Source organism: Leptopilina boulardi, unplaced genomic scaffold, assembly GCF_019393585.1.
Source record: "Leptopilina boulardi isolate dan_hultmark-lab unplaced genomic scaffold, ZJU_Lbou_2.1 LbouV2_154, whole genome shotgun sequence".
Lineage (NCBI taxonomy): Eukaryota > Metazoa > Arthropoda > Insecta > Hymenoptera > Figitidae > Leptopilina > Leptopilina boulardi.
The window spans coordinates 582,911-607,690 of record NW_026137701.1 but is presented as its reverse complement, the minus strand read 5'-3'; the positions used below and the strand labels follow the sequence as shown (position 1 = coordinate 607,690).

The following is a 24,780-nucleotide window of genomic DNA, read 5'->3' as shown; positions in this document are numbered from 1 at the left end:
TTTGAAAATATATAGTTTGTCGAATGAGCGACACATTTTGAAAAGTTAATTGACATTTTTACGAAACTTGTGAAGTAACAATACAGTAATTTTTGCAATAAAATGATGTATAATTGTGTTCCCAGCACTTCCGTTGCATATGGTTCTAAAGAGAGAGAGAGAGAGATTTTATTATTTTTTTTTTTAAAAAGCAAGCGATTCTCTTACATTATTCGTGCCGATTTGTTACGCGTGGGTATCTGTTCCAGAACAAGCAAATCGGCGAAGATGACTGCGCTTAAATTTCATTGGCTTATTAGAAAATGAGTTTTCATACCGACCAACTTGTTACAATCGGTACAAAGCAGTAGCGCGTTTGACATCGCTCTATACGGATATTGGTGCCAATTTTTGGCCAGAGTTCCAAAATAGACAAAAAAAAAGGAATTAAAAAAAAAAAATAATAATTTAAAACACGTGAAACAAAAATTTATACTGGCTTTAATTTTTCTAATAATTTTTGAATTAAAAAAAGAAAAAACAAAAGAAACCTACAAAATTACTTTTCTATATCGTAAATTTTGATTAGAAATATAATTTTTAAAAATAAAATATATTTATAATAATTTGAAATACAAAAATTTGTAACATAAGTAACATAATATTTAAAAATAAAGTACGCGAAATATAGTGTAAAAAAATTTGATAAATTTAATAATTAGAGAAATTCTCTAATTTATCATCTCGTATATATGTCAATTATTTAATGTTGATTATTTGAAAATATTCATGCACATATAATATAATTGAGTGAAATTTATAATATTGTTAAATTTCAAGTGCAAGTGATTCATGAAGCGTGAAAAAAAGTGTTAATTAACTGCAATTATTTTTAAAGTATATTTTTAAATAAACAGAAATAATTTCCTAACGCAGGTGAGATAAAAAAATTATTTTTATAAACATTTACTTAATTATTTAAAGAATAATTAATTTTCATCATTTTCTTTGCTCTTATCATCTTTTTCTTCATCGTCTTTATTCTCAATCTCATCAGCTTCTTTTTTTTCTCTTTTTTTTAAATTTCTTTTTCTAATTATATTTATATTTTTTTTTCATTTATCTCGCAATGAGTGTAGTAATAAAATTAAATGAGAATGTTAAACAAGTAGAAAAATTAGCAAAAGTAGAAAACTTAAATTATACACTGTGACTATTTCCGTAGTATGTTTATTTTTTATTTTACTGTAAATATTATATCGTCAAATTGTAAAAATTTTTTATTAATGCAATAATCCTTTTGTTTTTGTGATGCTATGAAAAATGGAAATGTACATATAAAATATTAAACTGAATCTGCTATTAAGTGATATTTTTGTATAAGTGAACATATGAATGCAAATGAAATAAACGGTTTAATTACAGTCTGAAACGGTACAAGTATAATCAGATATTTGATTTAAGCCTTGAATATACCTATATAGGTACGTTAGTTTTAAAAATACATAGTTTTAAAAAGATTATAAAACAACATTTTTATTGTCAGTTTTTGTAATTAATTTTATTACATTTTGTAAATTTATCTTTTAATTTCATTAATGTCAATAATAATAATATATTAATACCTAAAAATTTTCCTAATAAAATATTTTCTTATTCTTTTTTCTTTAAATTTTTATTTTCTAACAATTAACTTAAGTTTAAAATTTTTTTTTTTTAGTTAAAGTTACATTTTTTTCGAAATTAAGTGAGAAGAATCGGTAAAATTTTAACTCATCAAAATTTACGTTGTTAATAATAGTCAATTAAATTGTTTTATGGGATTATTTAGAATCTAGAGACATTTTATATTATTTTTGACCATTTTCAAATTTTTATTTTTTGAGAATATAAAATTTTTTTTATATCCAAATAATTTTTATTATTCAAAATTCTAAAAATAAAAATATAAAACAAAAAATTTACCGATAAAGAATAATAAAAATTGTGGCAAAAGTATAAAATTAGAAAAGGATTATCAGTAAAATTTCAATTAATAATGAAAATTTAACTTGTTTAGAGATTCAAAACTTTTTCGATTCTGTAGAAGATAAAATCATATTTCATTATGAAAAATTAAAGAAATATGATATTTAGAATTTTTAAATTTAGAAATTTTTATTTTTTGAGAAAAATTGAAATTTTCCAAATTTTTTTCTAACTTTAGAAGTCAAAAATTTTTTATAAAATTTTTATTTAGAAAACGAATTTTATTAGAAAATTCTTTTTTTTTTATAGAAAATATGGATTAGTAAAAATTATTTTGTAGAAAAAGTGACCATCTACAGGTTATTTATGTGTGAAAAGTTTTATAAATTAAATTGTAAAAAATTGTTTAATTCATTTATTTTCACGTTGCTTATTATTTGTTAATTATTTTATACGTACATTAGTAATGTATTATTTTCATGGTAATCGCGTGAAAAATTTATCTTATTCAACACGTGTATCTTCATTTTTTTTCAATATTTTTGCAAATATATATTTTTTAAATTATTTGTTGTTTATTTTAATTTGGCATTAAAGTCACGATTTGTTTAAAAATTGACAATATTTTCCATTTTACAATGTAATATTCGTCGAGTTAATAATATCAATTGTTTTTTTTATTTTGAATAAAATTTACTTATTTATCTTATAAATGAAACATTATTAATCGAGAAATAAGAATCGAAAGCAAAATAATGTTAAAGTGCGTATATTTATTACAGATTTATTCGTATTTTTAATAATTATTATCAACCTGATTGAAATTCTATCTTTTATTAAGATAGTTGTGTAAATCTGGGAATCATTTTACAACTATGAAAGGAAATAATAATTTATCTATATATTATTGCAAAAGTATATTTTAAATGTACAAAACAAATTTATTTATTTAAACATACGAATAAAATATATTTATAAAAAGAACACCTATAGTGAAAAAATATATTTCTCTAAGATATCAATAAATATTTATTTGTTTCAAATAAATTTTATTTCATTCAAATAAATAAATATTTGTTTCGAATAAAAAATCTCACAAATAATAATTATACACAAACTACATAATTTTCTAAATGACCAGTAGTAAATATAAAATATTCATTTAGAATATTTCGACTTTATTTTATTTTTTACTAGCTACGTTTTTTCTTTATGTGTATATTATTATTTTTTTAATTATATTTCCTTTTTAAGTAACAAATACCTAAGGAAATTATATATATATATATATATATATATATATATATATATATATATATATATATATATATATATATATATATATATATATATATATAATTCTACTATTTTTAACAATTACTTGTTTACTCATAGAAAAAGTATTTTATTACAAAAAATAAAATGAACAATTTATTTATTAAAATAAATTAATAATTTATTAATTAAATTATAAAATTCATTTATTTTGAATATGAATAACGCTCAACATAACTGTTTCTGTTTAGCGGATTAAATACTTAAATACTCCTGATTATTTGAGAAGCAAAAATAAATTTTTTCAATGAAGAAAACTTAAATTTTTTTTTAAATAAATACATTTTAAATTTACAGCTTGCCTCGTCATTTTTTTTTTACCAAATCGTGTATGTTCATTGTATATTCTCAGAGGAAGTAATTTTGAAAGTCCGTGTATTCACGTAACGTGTATTAGTCCTTGATGTATTTACCGATGACAGGTTCATTGGCGTTCACTTTTTCAGCGTGTCAAATGCAACAAAAAGAGAGACAAGTTCTCAACATTAAACTATTTAGAAATTCGATATTGTCTTCACGTCACACTCTTGAATTACAAATTCTCTATGTCAATGTCCTTAATAATTCATTGTTCTTCATCAAGCATATAAGTATATACATATATATATGCAAAAAACTTCCGGTATCTCATATTTTTCTCCAAGCTTGCGGTACTTTAAGTAAAATTTTATTTTGAATTTTTAATAAAATAATTTCACAATTCAAGAAATTTTGATAAAATGTAATTAAAATTTTTTCAATTATTTAATTAAATTAAAAATAATTATATATAATATTTTCACTTACATTATTACTATTAAAATGCATATAGATCTACCGTTAAATTTAATCCTAATGAATCTTGTGTGATTCACTTTATAATAAAGAGTATAAATTAACATATTTTGCCATTATCATAACTGATTCGATCATTATCGTTTGTCTCATTATGACCATTTACTAAACTAACACAGATATCGTTTACTACTTTCAATTTTTTATATATTTTGCTATTTTTTGTTTTACTTTCAAAATTTTAATTTGTTTTTAACCTAAATTTTTGAACAGTAACATAAATTATAATAACAAACAACTTATAAAATTAATTGCCTTATTTTTAAAAATACTATTGTTTTTTAAAAACAGAATTAACTATCTTGTAAAATTAAGATACATATAATTAGTTGACTTGAATTAAAGATTTGTTAGTAGTTGATTTTTAAATTATTAATAGTTTGTCTTAAACAAACAAGTTTATTAATATTTTTTTTTTTTTTTTAAATGACTTTATAATGATGTGTTAATGTGTTTAGAATTGAATTTGGTTACGCGAATTGAGAATTACGAGACCCGTAATTAATTTTTATGCAGCAGGTATATGGTGAGCTGGTCCATTACAAAAGTTATTGCATAACACAACTCTTCTGCTGGTCAGACCTTGCACAAGTGCAATTTTAAATAGCGTTTTCCTGAGATTCTTAAATATAGTGAATTCTCTTTAACAAGTGTTTCACTAAATCTCTTTCGCTAAATCTTAACTAACAGTTTCTTTTAGAGAAATTGTTTTTTATTTAATTAAATTATTTAAAACGTATTACATTTCCCTAAAAATTTACAAGATTTTTTTTTAGCAATTTTAATTGTTTTAGCAAATATTAATTAAACGAATTAATTTATAAATTTTAATTAATATTATATTGATATTTAATTTTACTAGTGGGTATATATCGAACTCTGAACCTTTTGTACACGAATCTGAAGTGTTAACCAACGAACCAACTTGAGTTGATATTAATTTTACTATTAATAATGATTTTATTATATGACTTTTATAAATTTACAAACAATTTTCTCTGATACATAAAAAATGTAAAATATCAGGTATCTGAAATTTACAAAAAAAAGAAACCGCAAAAGTTTATTACCTGCGAACAAAAGAAAAAAAATATGATTCATTTTATAGTGAGAATTTCAATTTTAAAATTCGTTCATATTTAAATTTAGAATCTCTATTGCGCTATATAGAGATATAAATGAAACGTATTTTTTCGCGATGTACAAGCATTAAAGTAAATTAGGCCATTCTTAACTGCGACTTTCAAAATTTGTAATTATTTAAACGTTGATATGCCTAGATGGACCTTATTATGTTTCTGAAGGTTGTTAATGCGAAATAGACTTGTCCAGGAGCATTCGCAAGTAGTCAATTATCCATTTTAGTTGATTAACTTTGCCCGTGTGCTGGCGTGAAAGAAGAGTAAGGAACCTCAACATGCTATACACCGACTTTTCATTTTACTATCTTTTTTTTATAAACTTCTTTTCGATAAATGTGTCTCTGATTAAAACTAACAATCAAACTTTTAAAAATCACGTTATTAAATTGGCTTAATTTAAAAATAATAAATTTATTACAACAAAAATCTTATTAAATTTCATAATTAATATGGTAATATGGCCATGTAGAAAAAAAGACATTTTTTTTTTAGAAATCTCAAACTTTCTCTTAAGTGAAAAAAATATTTAGTGTTAAATTTTTTAAGGAATGATATAGAAAGGTACAAGAAACATTGTTTTCCTGCTCATTTTCTATAAAATTTAATGCAAAAATGGTAAAAAATAAAACAGTAAAATGGTGAACTAATGTGGTTTTTCTTAGTTTATTAAATGACCACTAGTTCGCATTAGCGCTGCTTTTTGGATCACTAATACAGCGACGTGTCATCTGTTATCTAAATCATCCCTAGAAAAAGTAGTTCAAAAACTTTTTTTTTTTTTTAGAGAAAGTTTGGTTTTCGCAAAAAATATTTTTCCACACTAGATCACATGAGAATTTAATACATGGCCTTAAAGCTGTTATCACATATTGCTACTATTAAAATACAACTAATTTACCAGAAACTGAAGTTATATACAATTAACCACCCAATCTCAAAAAGGAAAATTCACCTCATCCCCAACCTCAAAAAGGAGAAAGTCCCCCCACCATCTAATCTCAAAAAGGGGAAATTCACCCTATTTCCAATCTTGAAAAAGGGGAAATTCCCCCCTTATTCACCTCAAAAGGGAAAAATTTCCTCCTTACCCACTTCAAAAATTGGAAGTTTTCATCTCCCCCATCTCAAAAGAGGAATTCCCACCTCCCCACCCCAAAAAGGAGAAATTCCCACCTTACCCACCTCAAAAGGGAAAAGTCCCCCCATCACCCAATCTCAAAAAAGGAAATTCACCCCATCATTAACCTCAAAAAGGGGAAAATTCCCCACCATCCAACCTCAAAAAGAGAAATTCCCCCACCATCCAATATTAAAAAGGGGAAATTCACTCTATACCCAAACCTCAAAAAGGGGAAATTTCCCCTCCACCCAACCTCCAAAAATAAAATTCACCCTATCCCCAAACTCAAAAAGGGGAAATTCACCTCATCCCCAACCTCAAAAAGGGAAATCCCCATCACCATACAATCTCACAGAAAAAACCTGAATTCAAATTGAGTATAGATTCTATACTCAATTTGATTCGCAACAAAAATGAAACTGGTTGTCTCATTTCGAGTTCTAAGGTAAAAGTATCAAAATGAAATAGGCAAGTTTCATTTTGAGAAAAAGAAAAATGGAAAAATATTGTGAAATAACGAATAATTTTGCACAAAAACATGAAATATAATAATTACAAAGAAGTAAATAACACGCTAGACTTAATATATTTGATTAAAAATTGCTTGTAATCGCGTAATAAAATAATAAAGGAAATATGTTTTTAGGTTAGAAAAATGAAAACATGTGTTTTGACAACAGGAACGGTACTGCCAACTTAAATAATAGCGGTAAATTTAAAAACTTATGAAATTAATTATTATCTACGTAAATAATAATAAATAATTTTTATTTAAAAACTTCTAAATATTCGTACTGGTCAAAATAATCTTTCTGGTGTTGTTGAAATATTAGAAACAATAATTGAAATACAAAATTACTCTGCTTATGATGCCAACTTAGAAATCTGAAATTCCAGCCAATATCATTTTGAATAACATGAAGTTTGTCCCATACTCATTTCGATACCCAAAAGAAAATGAGTTGCAACAAAAATGAGTCCAAGTTTTTTCTGTGCTTAAAAAGGGGAAATTCCTCCCACCGTCAATTTCAAAAAGGGAAAATTTCTCCTTCATCCAACCTCAAAAAAGAAAATTTCCCCACCACCTAATCTCAAAAAGGGGAAATTCACCCCAACCCAACACAGTGAGCTTGAATCAAATTTAAATGAAAAGTTCAGTAACTGCAAATTTATTTTACAAGAAAAATTAAAATCATCGGCGGACGGCTATTCGAGAAAACCAATTTTTATTATTTTTACACAGAAGCCTACTTTGCGTATCTTTGTTTACTTCGACAAATCTATCAAATAATAAACCCATTAACGTCTAAATGCACAAAATTTTTAATCAAATTTTAATTCATGATATTTATTTAAAAAAATGGTTGAGCCACCACGGTTTATTTCATTTTATTACACTGCACAAGCAGCACGGTATATTCCCTGAATATCCGTTGAATACCACAGTATCTTCTAGGAAAATCAAAATGTCCGCATCATGGGAATATTCCATAGTGACATTCAGGGCATATTCCAGTGACATTGTGGGAATATTTCTCGGTGACATTCATGGAATATTCCTGTGACATTAAGGGGATATTCACGTGATATTGTGGAAATATTCCAGTGATATTGAGGAAATATTCCACGGTTACATTGAATTTTTTTTTAAAATGTGTTTTTAATCTTCCTGCTTATTCAAATAACAATTTATAACATATTTCTATTATTTCAACACTTAAAAAAAATTCAATATAACCGTGGAATATTCCCTCAATATCACTGGAATATTCCTTTAATATTACCCTCAATGTCACTGGAATATACCCTGAATGTCACTGTGGAATATTCCCATGATGCGGACATTTTGATTTTCCTGAAAGATCCTGGGAATATTCCACGGTGGTATTCAAGGGATATTCAGGGGATATACCGTGCTTCTTGGGTGATTCCCTCTATTATTGCATACAAATATTTATTTGTGATGGCAATGAACAATTTACGTCAGTTACAGTTAAGTAAAATTGCAATAAATACTTAATTTTTTAATAAAACTTAAATAAATGCTGAAATCACAACACAAAACTTTTTTATAGTGTCAGAATAGTGAATTAAATAACAGAAGGAATAGGCAAACAACAAAATAAAATGACTAAAATTGTTCATTACAATGTAATTTAAAATTTTCAAACCAATTTTGCGAAACGCGAGAAATAATCAAATTTTGGTCAAGAGAGCTTATTTTATTTCAATTTCAGATTTTATTTCTTATTTTAAACTCAATTTCAGTAGTTTTTTTTTGTCATTTACGGATCATTTTTCTTCATATAACATTGATTTTGTACGTGGCCCAACCGTAAAGTCCTGGTCTGCGACCGTAATGACAAAATGATTTTTTTTATGTCTACAACTTTTACACTTTTGATCCAATAATTTTCTGCTATTCAGAAGAAACATTACACTTTGGAAGATCTTTTCAATCATATGTGAAAACATCCGAAATTAAGCTTAGAACGAAATTTATGGCCACAAATCAAAACGTAGCCCAACCGTTAGTGACTCTGTCCTATTTAACTGTGCTCTATCCTAAGATAAAATAATTTTTTTTATAAAACAATATTAATTAAAGTTTGATATAAAATTCTTTGCATTCGGGCTATAGTGGGTTAATTTTTTGATTTTGTCAAAATAAACAAAAACACGCCAAATAAGTTTTTTGTAAAATTAATAAAAGTGGTTTTTCACAAAAAAAAATTTTCATAAAAACATTCTATATTCCTCATTCCAGATTCCACATTTCTGGATTCCATAATCTGTATTTCAAGCCCCACATTTAAAGTTCAATATTGCAAAACCCCCCACATTTTAAGTTCAACATTATTCCAAACCCTATATTCTAAGCCCCATATTACAAAACCCACTTTCTGGATTCCTTATTCCACAATCCGTATTCTAGATCCGGAATCTAGAATCTTCTTTTTTATTTGAAAATTCATCTCTTCATTACCTATGGGAAAATAAATGTTTCGTTACTTTTTTGACGAATTCTAGTCATTGTTGGAATCTAAATGAATTGTCGGCCATAAAAAAATCTTCACTTGTAACACTGTCGTATAGCTTCTCGCGTTCTTTTAATCAGCTGTTTGTTTAGGATGCTTTCTTTCTCTGTATTAGCAGCTTCTTTCTTTAACGATATAAACTTTTCACTTTGTCATACCTACTGCTCTACTGAATTCTTCTGTGTAAATCGTTAAAATGAGAATGGACTATATCGTTACCAATCCCGTGGTAATTATTGTTACAAACCTACTATCAATTGAAGCTATGAATCAATCTAAAATTTATCAAAATTATTATACCATTGATTGAAGTTTTTATTGACTGCAACTATCAATTGTTGAAAACAGAATTAAAATTATATAATATTGATTTATAACTACTAGGGAAAACCGGACTAATGTACCTATATGTATTTTATTTTAAAATTCTTTCTTAAATTTAAATTTTTTCTTTTTTTGTAAACCTGTTTGTTCAAATTAATTTAAATTGTGGGTCTTGCTAAAAATATGCTACAAATTTCACAATGGGCCCCGCATTGTAGTTGACAAAAGTTATTTATGGAACTTGGCAAACAATTCATTTTAAGGTGTTGAATAATAATTTATCAAATATAACATTGACCTAGTTAAGTGACATTGAATACAAATTACATGATTTAGAAACAATACTAATGAGACAAATAAATGTATACTTATGTACTTTCACATAATATCGAAGGAAAATTTTTCAATATTTTTTCTTTAAAATTAAATTAGCAAAAAATTGTTTTTTTTTTAAAACATTTTTTAAATGAAATTATTGTTACTTTTTAGGGTCAATTGGGGTAAATGGGGAAAAAATCTCTATTTTTCACAAAATACGTAAGTTTCTTCCTTTAAAACGTAATATTTGCAGATTTATTTTTTAAAGTTGTTATTTATTACATTCCCAGGATTAATTTTATGTAGCAGGAAAAAATTTAGATAAACTTTAAATGCATGAAACTGACTGTCTTCATTTACCCCAAAATTTAGAAAATTTCATAAAATTTGAGGTAAATGGGGACAGCATAGTTTCTAAGAAAGTTTAAAGAAAAAAGTTTCCTTAAGTATATTACATATTAAGGGATGAAAAAACTTGAAAAAATTTGTAGTAGATATATAATAGTTGAAACAATTGGAATTTTTTTATTTTTTCTAATTTCAGTATTTTGTCTCGCATTTGAAAAAAACAGACTTAAAAATCATACCAAATTTTTTTCTTATTCCTTATGACTCCCTTAACAGAAATTCACTTGAATTTTTGATCTTTTTTAATTTGGTTAATAATAACAAGCTATCCCCCTTTACCCCAAAAATTTGAAAACTCAGGGTAAATGGGGACAGCTTGTCATTATTAACCAAATTGACAAAAATCAAAAATTCAAGTGAATTTCTGTTATAGGAGTCATAAGGAAAAAGAAAAAAAATTTGTTATGATTTTGAAGTCTGTTTTCTTTGAAATGCTCAACAAAATACTGAAACAGTTTGATTTTGATTTTCAAGTTTTTATGCATTAAGCAATAACTTGAATTATCTTGCTGCCAATTGTCAAGCTTAAAGCATGGCAATACTCAAAACCTCTTGGAGGTGATCTGAGATTAAAATATTGACGTTGAACTTAATTTTAAAACTGTAAATTAAGCTCCAAAACCTCTTGCCCCTATTTACCCCAACTGACTCTATATTAATTAATATTTAATATAAATAATTTTTTATTAATATCTTAATTATTACTTTGTAATTTAAATATTTTAGAAGTGAAAAATTAGAAGATTGTTAATTTTTTTATTATCAAATTTTCTTTCTATGATGATTACTTCATACCTGGAACAAATGAACGTGAAATAATAAAAGAAAACTATGTAGAGATGCAGATGTGTCGTTTTTGCAGAAATCTGAAATAAAAGCAGGAAGCATCGCGCCATCCTGAAGTAAACAAAAATTATAGTTGATTATTATCTATTGGTGCAATTTATTACATGACTAGTTGATGTTATTTATGTAATCTCGTGAATATGTCAACACTTAAAAAAATATGTATATATACAAATAACAATAGTTTTTAAACTATAAATTTACATAACGGATCGTAAATTATTTTTTGAAAACTCCCATATATTTTTAATAATAAAGATTTTAAAAATTCATGTTCATTGTAAATTTTTAATGTCAATTTTTAATTGTCATATTTTTTATTTCTGTAAATTACTCAATTTTAAAAGCAAATTTTTACATACTGTGATTCTTCGTTTTCTTATATATTTATTTATTTTTAAATTCCTTTTTTTTAAATAATACAAATTACTATTTAATTAGTATATTCAATTGTTTAAAATCCTTTTTCAGGAAATTATAATAATTAAAGGAAATAGTGAAATATATATATATATATATATATATATATATATATATATTATATTGTAATATAAGAAAAGGTGTCAAACATTTTTGCAGCACGATTCATGACACCAATGATTTACATATCAAGATCTTTGCACTGTTATAAATATATGTAGCAAATGTCTCATAGTGTTAGTACAACAATTTCTATGACAAAATAAAAGCGAGATTATTTTCGAATTAAATAAAACTTGGCACTATTTCTTAGTATTTATTTTTTCATTTAATATATTTTTTAATGATTATTTAATTATCATTTGTGTATTTACTGCTTTTTTTTTATTTAAACTCCCGTTATTCATTTACATTTGATTGTATAATTTATTTTTTCTAATTATAATTTATCATCAATTTCGGATAAACAGCGTGCTAATTTAAAATCAATTTATATTTATAGTTGTACATTGAAAAAAAATTTATTTGATTTAAATAATCAGTTATTTGGTTACACTATAAAATAAATATTTATTTGGACTACATAATATTGTTATATATTTGAACCAAATAAATTATATTCGAATCAATAATTTCTGTATTTAAAATAAATATCTTTTCATTATTGACACAAATAATAACTATTTAAAATATTTATTTGATAATAGTCCGATTATTTGAATTAAATACATTTTTTTCAGTGTAACTTTAATGATTGAAGACATATAATTAAAGTTTCAATTATTAAAGCTACTATATTATTAATAATTAAATTATTATTATATTAAAACATACCAACAGCTGAAGTTACAATAATTGTTTTTGCATGTAAAATTTAATTTAAAAAGTAAATTTTTTTTCAGAAACACTGAAGAATGATAATTTGAAGTTTCATTAATTTAATACTCGAAAAATTATTCGCTCATATTCATCTGATTTGAAATTTAAAAGAGAACAACATGAATCTAATAGGATTAATGAATAGCTTCTTTAAGCGAATTAGCAAAGATTTTCGACACAAGGAACTGTTACCATTAAAACTCGCTTTTTTCGTAAAAGCATCAAGTTAGTTTTTTTGAAATTTTTTTTTTTATTATTAATCAATTAATTAATATCTATTGTAAAATTAATAATGACTGAATCTTTTTTTTAGCACTGTCGGTGCTTTATCCATATTTGACTATTCACATGCGAGAACTAGGAATAAATGTACAAGAGACAGCATTAATGAGTGCAATAACTCCACTTGCAGTAATTATTATGCCACCATTAGCAGGTTTAATAGCAGATCGAATAGGAAATTTTCGAGTGAGTTTATTATTATCCTTATTTTTTAATTATTAAATAAATAAAAAATTTTATAATTATATTTTATTAAATTTACGCAACAAAATACATTTAATTTTTAAATAATAATTTTATAGGTACGATAAATAATAATGTTATAAATGAAAAACAATTAATTAATTAATATTAATTATTAACATCTCTAGTTGTGTATTACTTAATTAGTTATTAATTAAACGCATTTTCATGTAAATTTTTGTTTGCTTATTATTATTTGTACTACTATTGTTTTGATTGTTAAAAAATTAAAAATAATAAAAAAAAAAACAAACTTAAATTAATATTATTTTTCCAGATATCTTTAGCACTTTTAACATCAGTCGGTGGATTGGCAGCACTTTTATTGTTACTAGTCCCCGTGGGTAGAGTCAATTTAGAATATCCCGATAGAATAATTTTGGATGCAAAATGTCAGCGAAATAGTGACAGATTAATATTTGAAATTAATCAAACTTATCCTTGTGAGGAGAAACTTGAATCGGAAATAAACATGAGGATAGAAAGTTGTGGGTAAGGTAGTACATTAAATTTTTTATAATTCTCACATTGATAACTGAAAACAATACTAAAAATTCATTAAGAATTCTTTAATATATATATATATGACGCTCCACGAGAAAAGGGACCTTGGAGGCAAAAAATGTTAGGTTATGATTGTGATTGTTGAATTAAAAATACACAAAGACGATCAACTCTTAATATAAACAATTGATGTTTAAGTCTTCATTAAATCCAAAATATTAAATAAAAACTGATTTTTATTTTACACAATTAAAGACAAACGTATTTAATCAATTTAAAATTATAACTCACAAAGTAGTATAAGGAGACCCCACTGTCCGGGAAAGCTGAAGCCGTTTTCCCCGTTTCTCTTAAAATTAACGGAGGTGTCGAACCCTAACGGGAAAATTTGATACCTCCGAAATTTCGTCTGCTAAAAGTGACATGAGCCATGTAAACATGGAGAATCTCCATGGATATAAACATGATATAATTATTTATGTTGTGTAAAAACACAGTAACGAAGTAAAATTAGTAACTGCAAGTGAATATAAATTATTAAACTGTTTAAATTTTATTTTAATTATGGTTGTGATAAAAATATACTTTAATAAGATTTATATATTTAAAATGAAACTCATTATTATTATTTGGATTTCTTTGAAAATAGTTTTATAAATAGATTTATATTTTGTATTGCCTTTAACACAATTTGTTTTGGAACCTTTAATGGAACCACTAATCATATTTCCTTACTTTTCTTTAAATTATTTTCAAAAACCAGAAAAAAACAAACCGATATAAAAACAATCAGTTTATGCAGGTTATGTCACGGCAGCCATTTTGCGAAAGTTCTATGTGTTAGTAACTGTATGTACACATTTTGTGTCAGTGTGGGTAACTAGTTCCCAAATTTTCCGATAGGTTCGACACCTCCGTTAATTGTAAGAGAAACGGGGAAATCAGCTTCAACTTTTCGAGGGCTTAATATAGCAGTGGGGTCTCCTTATACTACTTCATGTTATAACTGAACTTAACCTAAAATTTTTTGCCTTTAAGGTCCTTTTTTTGTGGAGCATCCACGAAGTAGTATAAGGAGCACCCACTCTATAGGCCGTTTCGGGAAATCATTCCCCAACTTTCAGGATAAAATGTAAAGACGTTAGAATAAGTTGATACTAGCAGCCCTAGCGGAAAAGCGAAATATTACAGGCCACGTGGTACATAGATATATGTATACATATGTACAATTGACATAAAGTATATTTATTTTTTTAATACATATGGTAATCAATGAATTTTTGTATAATTTATAACTTATACTACATACACTTTTCTTTAATAAAACGTAATTAGAAATTTTCAAACAGTCTAACTCAAAAATATATTCATATAAATAAACACAAACTTACCACGTTTGCACTATGTTTTTACACTATCCAGATATTAATCACGATATTAATGTTCTGTATAAATTTAAACTTTTATTGCGTAATGAGATTGTTTCACGATTGTTCACTATTCGCGAGCAGACGTCAATGAACGCAGCCATATTGAAAACTCTGCAGTACTTCGCTTTTCCGCTAGAGGCGTCATTGTTGACTTATTCAAGCCTCTAACATTTTTTTCTATACTACAATAGGCCATCCCTCTAACGGTAGTGAGTGCTCCTTATACTACTTCATATGAGCATCACATATATGTGGATCTACTATTTTGAATTTTAAAAAACTGACATAAGATTTGTAATCAGTGATCCTGAAAACCCTCGTGTAACGAGTTTCAAGCGAATTCGATTAATTTTTGAAAAAAAAAAATTCCGCCATATTGAGTCAGACATTTTGAATTTTGAAAAACTGACTCTTTTTCAGACGAGGTCACTTACGTACTTTAAATAACTTTAAATCCACTCATAATGGACTAGTTTTTAATAATGATTTTTAAGTTAAACAATTAAATCACCTAATATATTTACTTAATTTTTGTTTATTTCAGTTTTATGTGTTCAGTACCTAATAATACCGATGTTCCATTATTGTTACAAGAAAAAAGTTACACAATAGAAGTAGCGGAATATGATTCAATTATGCTATTCAATTATTCAATTCCAGAAAGAAAAATAAATAAGGTAAATTTTTTCACTACCTACATTTATTTTTACTACATTTAATTACATTATTATTAATTAATCATTAATTAATTATTATTAATAATAAAAAACAAATTAATTAATTAATAATTACATTACATTATTAATTACATTCTACACTTCATAAAATATTAATAAAATCTGGAACATAACCTTATAATTGAAATTATTATTCATAATTAGAGTTATTATTAATTTATGGGCGATTCCACGTGAGATTTACATATGACATTTTAAATTCGGTAAATGTATTTTTTGCGATCTTTATAGAAAAAAAAGGTTGATGTATTTTTTTATTTTTTTATAAGTGCTCAAATTTTCGAGTTATGAATTTTTAAAAATCTAAATTTTTCGAGTTTTTTTAAAATACACCTAATTTTAATGACATATCTAACTCTAAAAGCATTGAATTTACGAATTATGACATGAAAATAAGATGAAAATTTTGTAATAAGTTTTGGAGTGGGCCTGATGATCCTTTTGTTTATAAAATTTGTTTTAAAAAAAAATTTACTTTTTTTCGTTTTTTTTTTATTTTTTGAAATGAAAAGTGTTTTGAACACTAGGATCTTTTAGTAAACTCATAATAGAAAAGCAAATTAAAATACATTTTATTTTGAAAAATAAAAAAAAAAACGAAAAAAGTAAATTTTTTTTTTTTAAACAAATTATATAAACAAAAGGATCATCAGGCCCACACCAAAATTTATTACAAAATTTTCCTTTTATTTTCATGTGTGTAAAAATAAAAAAAATTTTTTTTTAAAATCGCCCCTAAATTTAAAAAAATTTAATTTGTTTATAAAAAATCTCTGTTTTTTATAAACAAATTCAGAATTTTTTTTTCGTTGACATATTTTGAAAGACGATGAAAAACTGAAACTTTATTGTACCATGGTCATAATTCGTAAATTCAATGCTTTTAGAGTTAGATATCATTGAAATTAGGTGTATTTTAAAAAAAGTCGAAAAAATCAGATTTTTAAAAATTCATAACTCGAAAATTTGAGCACTTATAAAAAAATAAAAAAATACGTCAACCTTTTTTTTCTATAAAGATCGAAAAAAAATATATTTACCGAATTTAAAATGTCATATGTAAATCTCACGTGGAATCGCCCATTAATTAAAAAGTAGTGATCGTAATAAAATAATTATTTTAACCATAAACTTTCATTTACACATTATTATATTAAAATGTTTTATAGTATTTTCTTTTTTTTTCACTTTATATATAGGTAGACGATGATTTAGATGATGTTAGATCACACAGGATGTTAAAGAATGATGAATTTTTTAAGACGTCTATTCGTCAAATCACGAATTATACCCTTTTCTTTCCAGCGAACGATTTATACAGTTTTAAGTGCATAATTACTGAGGAGGAACCTGTAAGCCAAGATGCAAAAAAAATTTTAAAATGTGGCTTTGGGCATATTTCTAATAAACAAGAGGTAACTTAATTAACATTAAAATTATATTATTTTATTTATATATATTATTTTTTTTTTATTTTATTATTTAATTTTAAAAATTATCTAATTAATTAAGATTTAAATTTAAAGGGTGAAAATACGTACGAGCCCTTCAAAGTAAATCTCAAGACTTTAAATGAGTCAACAGATAGTTCAGTAATTAAAACTAAATATTTAGTGGAGAAATCAAATTGGACTGACAATAATATGATGAATGTTGAATGTGAAAATGGTGAACGAACATATCAGAAATTCTTCATCTCAGCTGGGAAATATAATATTATGAATTGTCATCAAAGATGTCTTATCACTGCTCCCAGATCGGAAATATGTTCTAATATGAAGGAAGAAGTCGTTTATAATATTCAATTAACCTTTTGGTTATATCTTTCTTTTAGATTATTCAACGGTTAGTATTATTATAATAAACTAGAAATAATGTCGCGCATAAATTTCCAAATTAATGATTAGAATTTTCATTTTTTCAATTAACATTTGACAGAATTTCTTTATAAACGAATTTTCACTTAACAAAATTTTTAGGAATTATCGAATTTTTATTTGACATAATTTCTCTTTATCCAATTTTTTATTTAAAAAAAAAATTTAATGTTATCAAATATTAATTTAGCACAATTCTCATTCAACAAAAATTTTAAATTGTTTTTTGTGCAATTGACAGTATTAATTATTAATAATTTTTGTAATCAAAAAGGCTTAAGTACGATCTTTTTTGGATATATATTTTTTATTAGAAATCCCAACTAGTTTCGAACATTATCGGAAACATTATGGAAATCCGTTTTGTATTAGAGTTTTTTTTTAATAAACTCGAGACTTTCAAGATGGAATTTTTGATCTGACAGTTTAATTGCCCTATCAACTTATTATTCCAATTTTATAACATAATGTTCGAAACTAGTTGGAATTTCTAATAAAAAAATATATATCCAAAAAAACGTACTTAGGCCTTTTCATTACAAATATTATTAAAAATTTTAAATGATTCGAATTTTTAAGTGCCAGAATTTCCAATTCACTGAATCTTCATTTTGTCCGAATTTTTATTTTTGCACGAAAAATTCGAATCACTTAAAATTTTCTTGAATGACAATTGTGCTACATTAATATTCGGTTAGATTAGATTTTTTTTCTAAATAAAAAGTTGAATAAAGAGAAATTCTGTCAAATAAAAAGTATGTCAAAAAAAAAAAATTTGATAATACCAACAAATTTTGTTAGGTAAAACAAAAAATTAATTAGAATATAAATTTATTGTTTTTTTAAAGTAAATTAATTTTAATTTTAGCAATGATTGGTGGTACTGCATGGGCAATGTTTGAAGGTGCTGTGATTGCCACATTGAGAGAACACAAGGCTGATTATGGCTTACAGAGGCTTTATGGTAGTTTAGGGGGAATGATATCATCCCCTTTATCAGGTCTTATGATAGACTCTTTTAGTAAAGGAAAAGCTTTCACTGATTTCAGGTAAAATTTAAATTAAAATTTTTTTTTAATTAAAAATTCTTAAATTTATTTCAATATTAAAAAAAAATATTTATTATTTATTTGCAAATTATAATTTTTACTACACACAAAAAAAAAAAAATTGTATAATTCAAAATAAATAAGGTCAATATTTTTTCTTTAAATCAGAGAATTTTTTTTTAAGACCGTATTGATTTTTTTCAATAAAAGAAATTATTTTTTGCGTATTTAAATTAATTTTTAATTAAATAATTATTTGTATAATTTAAATTTTTTAATTTCAACAAATATTTTTTCATTAAATTTTTAAACTTCTTTTCTAATATATATTTTTCTTAGTAATAAAAATTATTATTTTAAAGAATATTTATTTCTAACACAAATAATTGTTAAAAGTCAATGCAATTTAGGCCAGCGTTCTATCTTTACGCTGCACTAAAAGTGGCTTCAGGTGTCCTCATGTTGTTTATTAGTTTGGAATTCAAATCACCAGCAAAAAATATATTTAAGGATGTTTATGAGGTGCTGAAAAATGTGGAAATCGTTACACTTTATGTTGTTTCCTTCATGTTAGGTAAGTCTTTCACGTCATACAATTTTTTTTTCTCTCTTTTCTCTAATGCAGAAAAAGAAGGCAAAAAAATCATATATATATATAAACCAATAATGATATAATGACAAAACTAATTAAATTTACGCTGATCGAGTATAATTTATAATTATCATTATAAAAAATAATATTTAAAAAAACATATAATTAAATAATTTAAAAATATTTGAATTTGCAAATAAATAATTATTAGCTACTATCCACTTGATGAAACTAATTAGAAATTTGTTTTTCTGAATTTAAAAAACAAGTGAATTTTATTTTTTTTTTAAATTGGAAAATAATAAACATTTTTTTGTGCTTTTTCAAATATTTCCTATATATATGTATGTGTAATAAACATATATTTTTTTTGTAAGTAAAGATTACTATCGTCTATGTTATAACGTCAGAGTTTTGAGTGTTTGCAATTATATATTGTAGAATTTACGTAATTTAAACGGTAATACTTCCGGACTATTTGCAACACTTTGGCTTTAAATCAATAAATTGCAACATTGACATTCAACTTCAAATCTCATCATTTAAAAAATCACGTTTACATTATGTTATTTTACAGTTTATATACCTTTTAAAAAAAAAAAAACTCACTAAACAATTTTCTGCTCGTTAAAAATGTTAATCTTCAATTATGTTTTATGCGTTCACACTTTTTTCTTTTAAAAATAATTGCCTATATTATAAATATTTAGTAGAAAAACGTAAAAAATAATTATAAGAATAAAAAAAATTATAATTAATATTATTTTTTATTTCTATAATTATAAATTGTTTCGCTTATTATTTATATATATTTATAATTTTTTATATATCTATTTATTCCTTAATAAATAGAACATAAATAATAATAATAATACATAGCCATCGTATAATTGACTAATAATAAATATGATCGAAAAAGTTTAAAGGAATTTTAATTTAATTTGAAATGAAACATAAATAAATTTTAATTATTTATGAAAAAAAAAAATTAATTGCAGGCACTGCTTGGGGATACATCGAATCCTTTCTTTTTTGGTTCCTACAGGATTTGGGTGCATCTCAATCACTTATGGGAATCACTATAACAGTTAGTGGCCTTGCTGGTTTACCTTTATTGGTTGTATCGGGACCAATAATTCACAAACTTGGTCACGCCAATGTTCTCTTCATTGGATTTATTTTTTATGCTATTAGACTTGTTGGTAAGATTATTATTTATAACATAGGTTATTAATAATTGTTTTATTAATAAAAACCAAAATCATTAAAGAACTTTTCAATTCAGTTCAATTTTTTAATTTAATGGGAAAAAATTAGCTGTGACAAATTATTGTGGAATAAAAATAAAATTAACAAAATGTAGTATGCAAAAAATGACAAAAAAAAAAAAAACTATCCAATACATGTAAAATGTATTGTAACGGATTATAATGTAATAAATTTAAAGAAAATAATAACTAAAGTTGTAATATATGTATAATAATATGTATTATTATACAGTTACGTAAATTAGACAATAAAAAAATTTAATTTACTCTGATTACAGGCTATTCACTGATTTACAACCCATGGCTATGTCTGATTTTTGAAGCTCTTGAATCTGTAACATCTGGACTTGCTTTTACAGCAGCTGTAACTTATGCTGCAAAATTATCAACGACAGCCACTGATAGTACTGTACAAGGTTTATTGGGTGGAATTTACTACGGAGTTGGTAATTAAACAAATTATTATTTTCAAAATTATCAAATTAATTTAATGAAGTATGTATGTATTACTGCATCGTAAAAAACTCGTTTATCTTAATTTTCAAAATCGTTAAAAATATATATAAATTATATATGTTCACAAGAATATTGTTACGTAACATAATAATTATTTCTTTTTTCATTTGTTTCTTGGTATTAAGATTTTTAATCATAAAATCTATCCATATAAACAAAATCATAGCCTTTTTATCTGTAGCAACATTCCATTCAATTTAAAATTTTTTTACAATTAATTTTAAATCATAATTTTGTTTGCGTTAAATTGTTAAAAAAACAATTTCCCAATTTTTAGGTTATGTTAACGTGTACCATTCCTCTTTAGTTTTTCGATATTAAAATTCGGCTCATTATAAAACCTATTTTGTTAAATATTCAGCTAAATAAAACTTATGGATAAATTTTAATTCCACATAAAAAAAAAATACCAAAAGATCCAAAATGTGGGGAATATTCATGTGTCCCTAACAAAATAATTGTTAATTTCAGGAAAAAGTTGCGGAGGTCTCGTGGGAGGATTTCTTATGAAAGGAGTGGGTACACGTCCTACTTATCAGATATTCGCGTTAGCTTCCCTATTGACAGGATTGATGTACTACGTGTTCAACGTCACTTATTTGAAAAAGCGTCCTCAGGTTGAGGGCAACGACATCGTGAAGAAAGAGCCGAAGAAGAAGAAGACGACGGGTCAAAATGATCTCGAGAATGGATCAGTGGAAATAGTCTCAAAAGGAGAGGAGGAAAAGAAGAAGAAGAAGAAGAAGACAACGACGAAACAACATCAACAGATACCAGACAAAGAAAAGATTGCCCAGGGCTACGACAACAAGGCATATTCTAAAGATGCAATGAAAATTGAAAGTGCAAACCCTACATCCAAGGACATTGAGGCCCTCAATAATGTCAAGAACCTCGACAAGATTGAAAAGATTTCTGAAAGTGGAGATGATCATGAAGAGATCGAGAAAAATCACGATAAGAAGGAAGATTATCAAAAAGACAACAATACAATTATAAATTCAACCACTGATGACAAAAGTCCACGCAAGTGTAGTGTTACGATCGAAAAAGTACCAAAGGACAAATAATTTATGTTCGATTATTAAAGACATGAACCATATTTTCATAATAATTTTAATACTAATTAAATAATGATTGTAAGTTGAAGTTGATGATAGTTTTAATCAATAATAGCTTCAATTATTGCAAACATTCTTTTTTAATTAAAATGATTATTATTCGGAACTACCATTACCCATGCAGAAATTATTTTACTTTGCTCTATTTAAAATGGTGTTTTGGACAGGGTTTCGGCAGTTTTCCCTGCTTAAACAAAAATTTAAATAAACTAATATAATATAATATATTATAATAATTTTTTTTTATTTTAGCAGTTCGAACAGAATTCCAGGGTGAAAACCCCAAATAGAATGTTTACTAGATTTAAAACAGGGCACTGATCAGGGCCTGACCAGATTTCCTAGCTTAAAAACAATGTAAAGAAATTAAATTTATAAAATTACTAGAATTCCCAGAGCGAAAACTCAAAAAGAGATGTGATTATTTTTTGTACAGTTGTATAATTTTGTAAAATTTATATTCTACGAATTTTTCTCTACTAAATTTAATGATTTATTTCAAAATTAATTCGATAATTTATAAAACAATATGAAAAAATTTATTTTATGATTTTTTTTACTAAATCATTTAAAAGGATTAGAAAGTATAATAAGATGAAAAATTTTATTTAAAATAATTTTGTTAATTTGTTATGATAAACAGAAAGTACTTTTAGTCTCAATATTCAAAAAAATGTTACGTAAAAGATCTGTAAATTAATGGCAGCGTGGTCAAAGTACATGGCTCGCGTCCCAAGGGTCCTGGTTTCATTCCGAGATTTTTCAAAACTATTCAATGTTTTATATAATAAATATGTAATTAGTTGAAAAGAAAAAAATTGTAAAAACATTCATTTATTCAAAATACGTAAATCTCACAAAATATGGCAATTTTAAAGGAAAACTGAAAATAATTTTAAAATCTGCTACAGTTGCGTTTAAAATTGTAACCAATTGAAATCATATAAAAATCCGATTAGGATAATAATTAATTACAGCTTTTTTTATAAAATAAAATTACTTTTAATTGAAGTTACCATTAATTTGAATTAGAATTAGAATTAATTAAAGCTACCAGAGATTAAGTTATTGTTGATTAAAGCTACCATTAATTAAAACTCTATATATGAGAGATTCTTTTTCAATCGCCCCAGCCCAAAAAGTCAATGTTCTGGGATTGGCTTCATACTTTGGTAAATTGTTCTCCTATATGATAGTAATAAATCCCTAAAATATAAACTCATTAAAAAAATATTTGTAGAAAGTAGAGGGGGTTGAAGTTTTGACGTTAAGGGTAACATTGTTATTTTCAAATCCGTATAACTATGACAAAAGTTAATGGATTTTAATTGATCTATAATGAATTTTAATGCATTTTTCACGTACTTTTCAAAAATGTATACAAAATTTAAAAAAAAAAATTTTTGATCCCTTTTTTTGGGTGTACTTCCGAAGTAGGGGTACCTCCGATTTTAATAAAACTTGGTATACTGACGTATTTTGGTGCGCTGATTACGAAAATGATAGTGAAAATTGGCGCAAATTTGATTATCATGGTAAAAACCATAAAAAACACCATAAAATAATGGTTTTTTACGATTATCTCGTAAAAAACAAAAAATTTCGAAAAAAGTTTTAGACAAAAGTTGTAGATCTCAAAAAAACACACATTTTATGTTTTATGCATTTTTTACCAAAAGTCATTATTTTTCGAGAAAAATCCAAAAAACGAAAAACACCATGATAATGAAAACATATACAGCAGTCATGGTTAGACATATTATTTGACTCGTATACAGTATCATATTCACCATTAGTCAGAATCTAACGAATTCCGCAAAATAATTTCGGCCATATCCACCCCCTCTCGCCAAGGTTTTTTTTAAAAAGAAAAGCGAGCAGTACCTTACGCGGCCGAAGGCCGTGTTTACTATTTTGCGTTTACCGCTGCTGTGGACTCCACCCCACAATTTCCGCAAATTACTTTCGGACACATCCACCCCCTCTCGCCAAGATTTCTTAAAAAGAGAAGCGAGCAGTACCTTACGCGGCCGAAGGCCGTGTTTAATATTTTGCATTTACCGCTGCTGTAGACTCCACCCCACAATTTCCGCAAATTACTTTCGGACCATTTTTCTCGAAAAATAATGACTTTTGGTAAAAAATGCATAAAACATGAAATGTGTGTTTTTTTGAGATCTACAACTTTTGTCTAAAACTTTTTTCGAAATTTTTTGTTTTTTACGAGATAATCGTAAAAAACCATGATTTTACGGTGATTTTTATGGTTTTTACCATGATAATCAAATTTGCGCCAATTTTCACTATCATTTTCGTAATCAGCGTACCAAAATACGTTAGTATATCAAGTTTCATTAAGATCGAAGGTACCCCATACTATATACGAGTCAAATAATATGTCTAACCATGACTGCTGTATATGTTTTCATTATCATGGTGTTTTTCGTTTTTTGGATTTTTCTCGAAAAATAATGACTTTTGGTAAAAAATGCATAAAACATAAAATGTGTGTTTTTTTGAGATCTACAACTTTTGTCTAAAACTTTTTTC

At 25.3% G+C, this 24,780-nt stretch overlaps 1 protein-coding gene across 1 annotated transcript; it reads left to right on the top strand.

Annotated features, from left to right (window-relative positions):
• The first annotated feature begins 143 nt into the window (after positions 1–143).
• Positions 144–23,628, top strand: LOC127276820 (uncharacterized). Its single transcript, XM_051297483.1, has 12 exons — positions 144–915; positions 12,635–12,836; positions 12,925–13,079; positions 13,414–13,628; positions 15,615–15,747; positions 17,007–17,222; positions 17,334–17,652; positions 18,553–18,733; positions 19,144–19,307; positions 20,324–20,527; positions 20,872–21,039; positions 21,581–23,628. The coding sequence occupies exons 2-12, from the start codon at positions 12,731–12,733 to the stop codon at positions 22,177–22,179; spliced, it is 2,460 nt and encodes an 819-aa protein (XP_051153440.1). The 5' UTR covers positions 144–915; positions 12,635–12,730; the 3' UTR covers positions 22,180–23,628.
• The last annotated feature ends 1,152 nt before the right edge of the window (positions 23,629–24,780 follow it).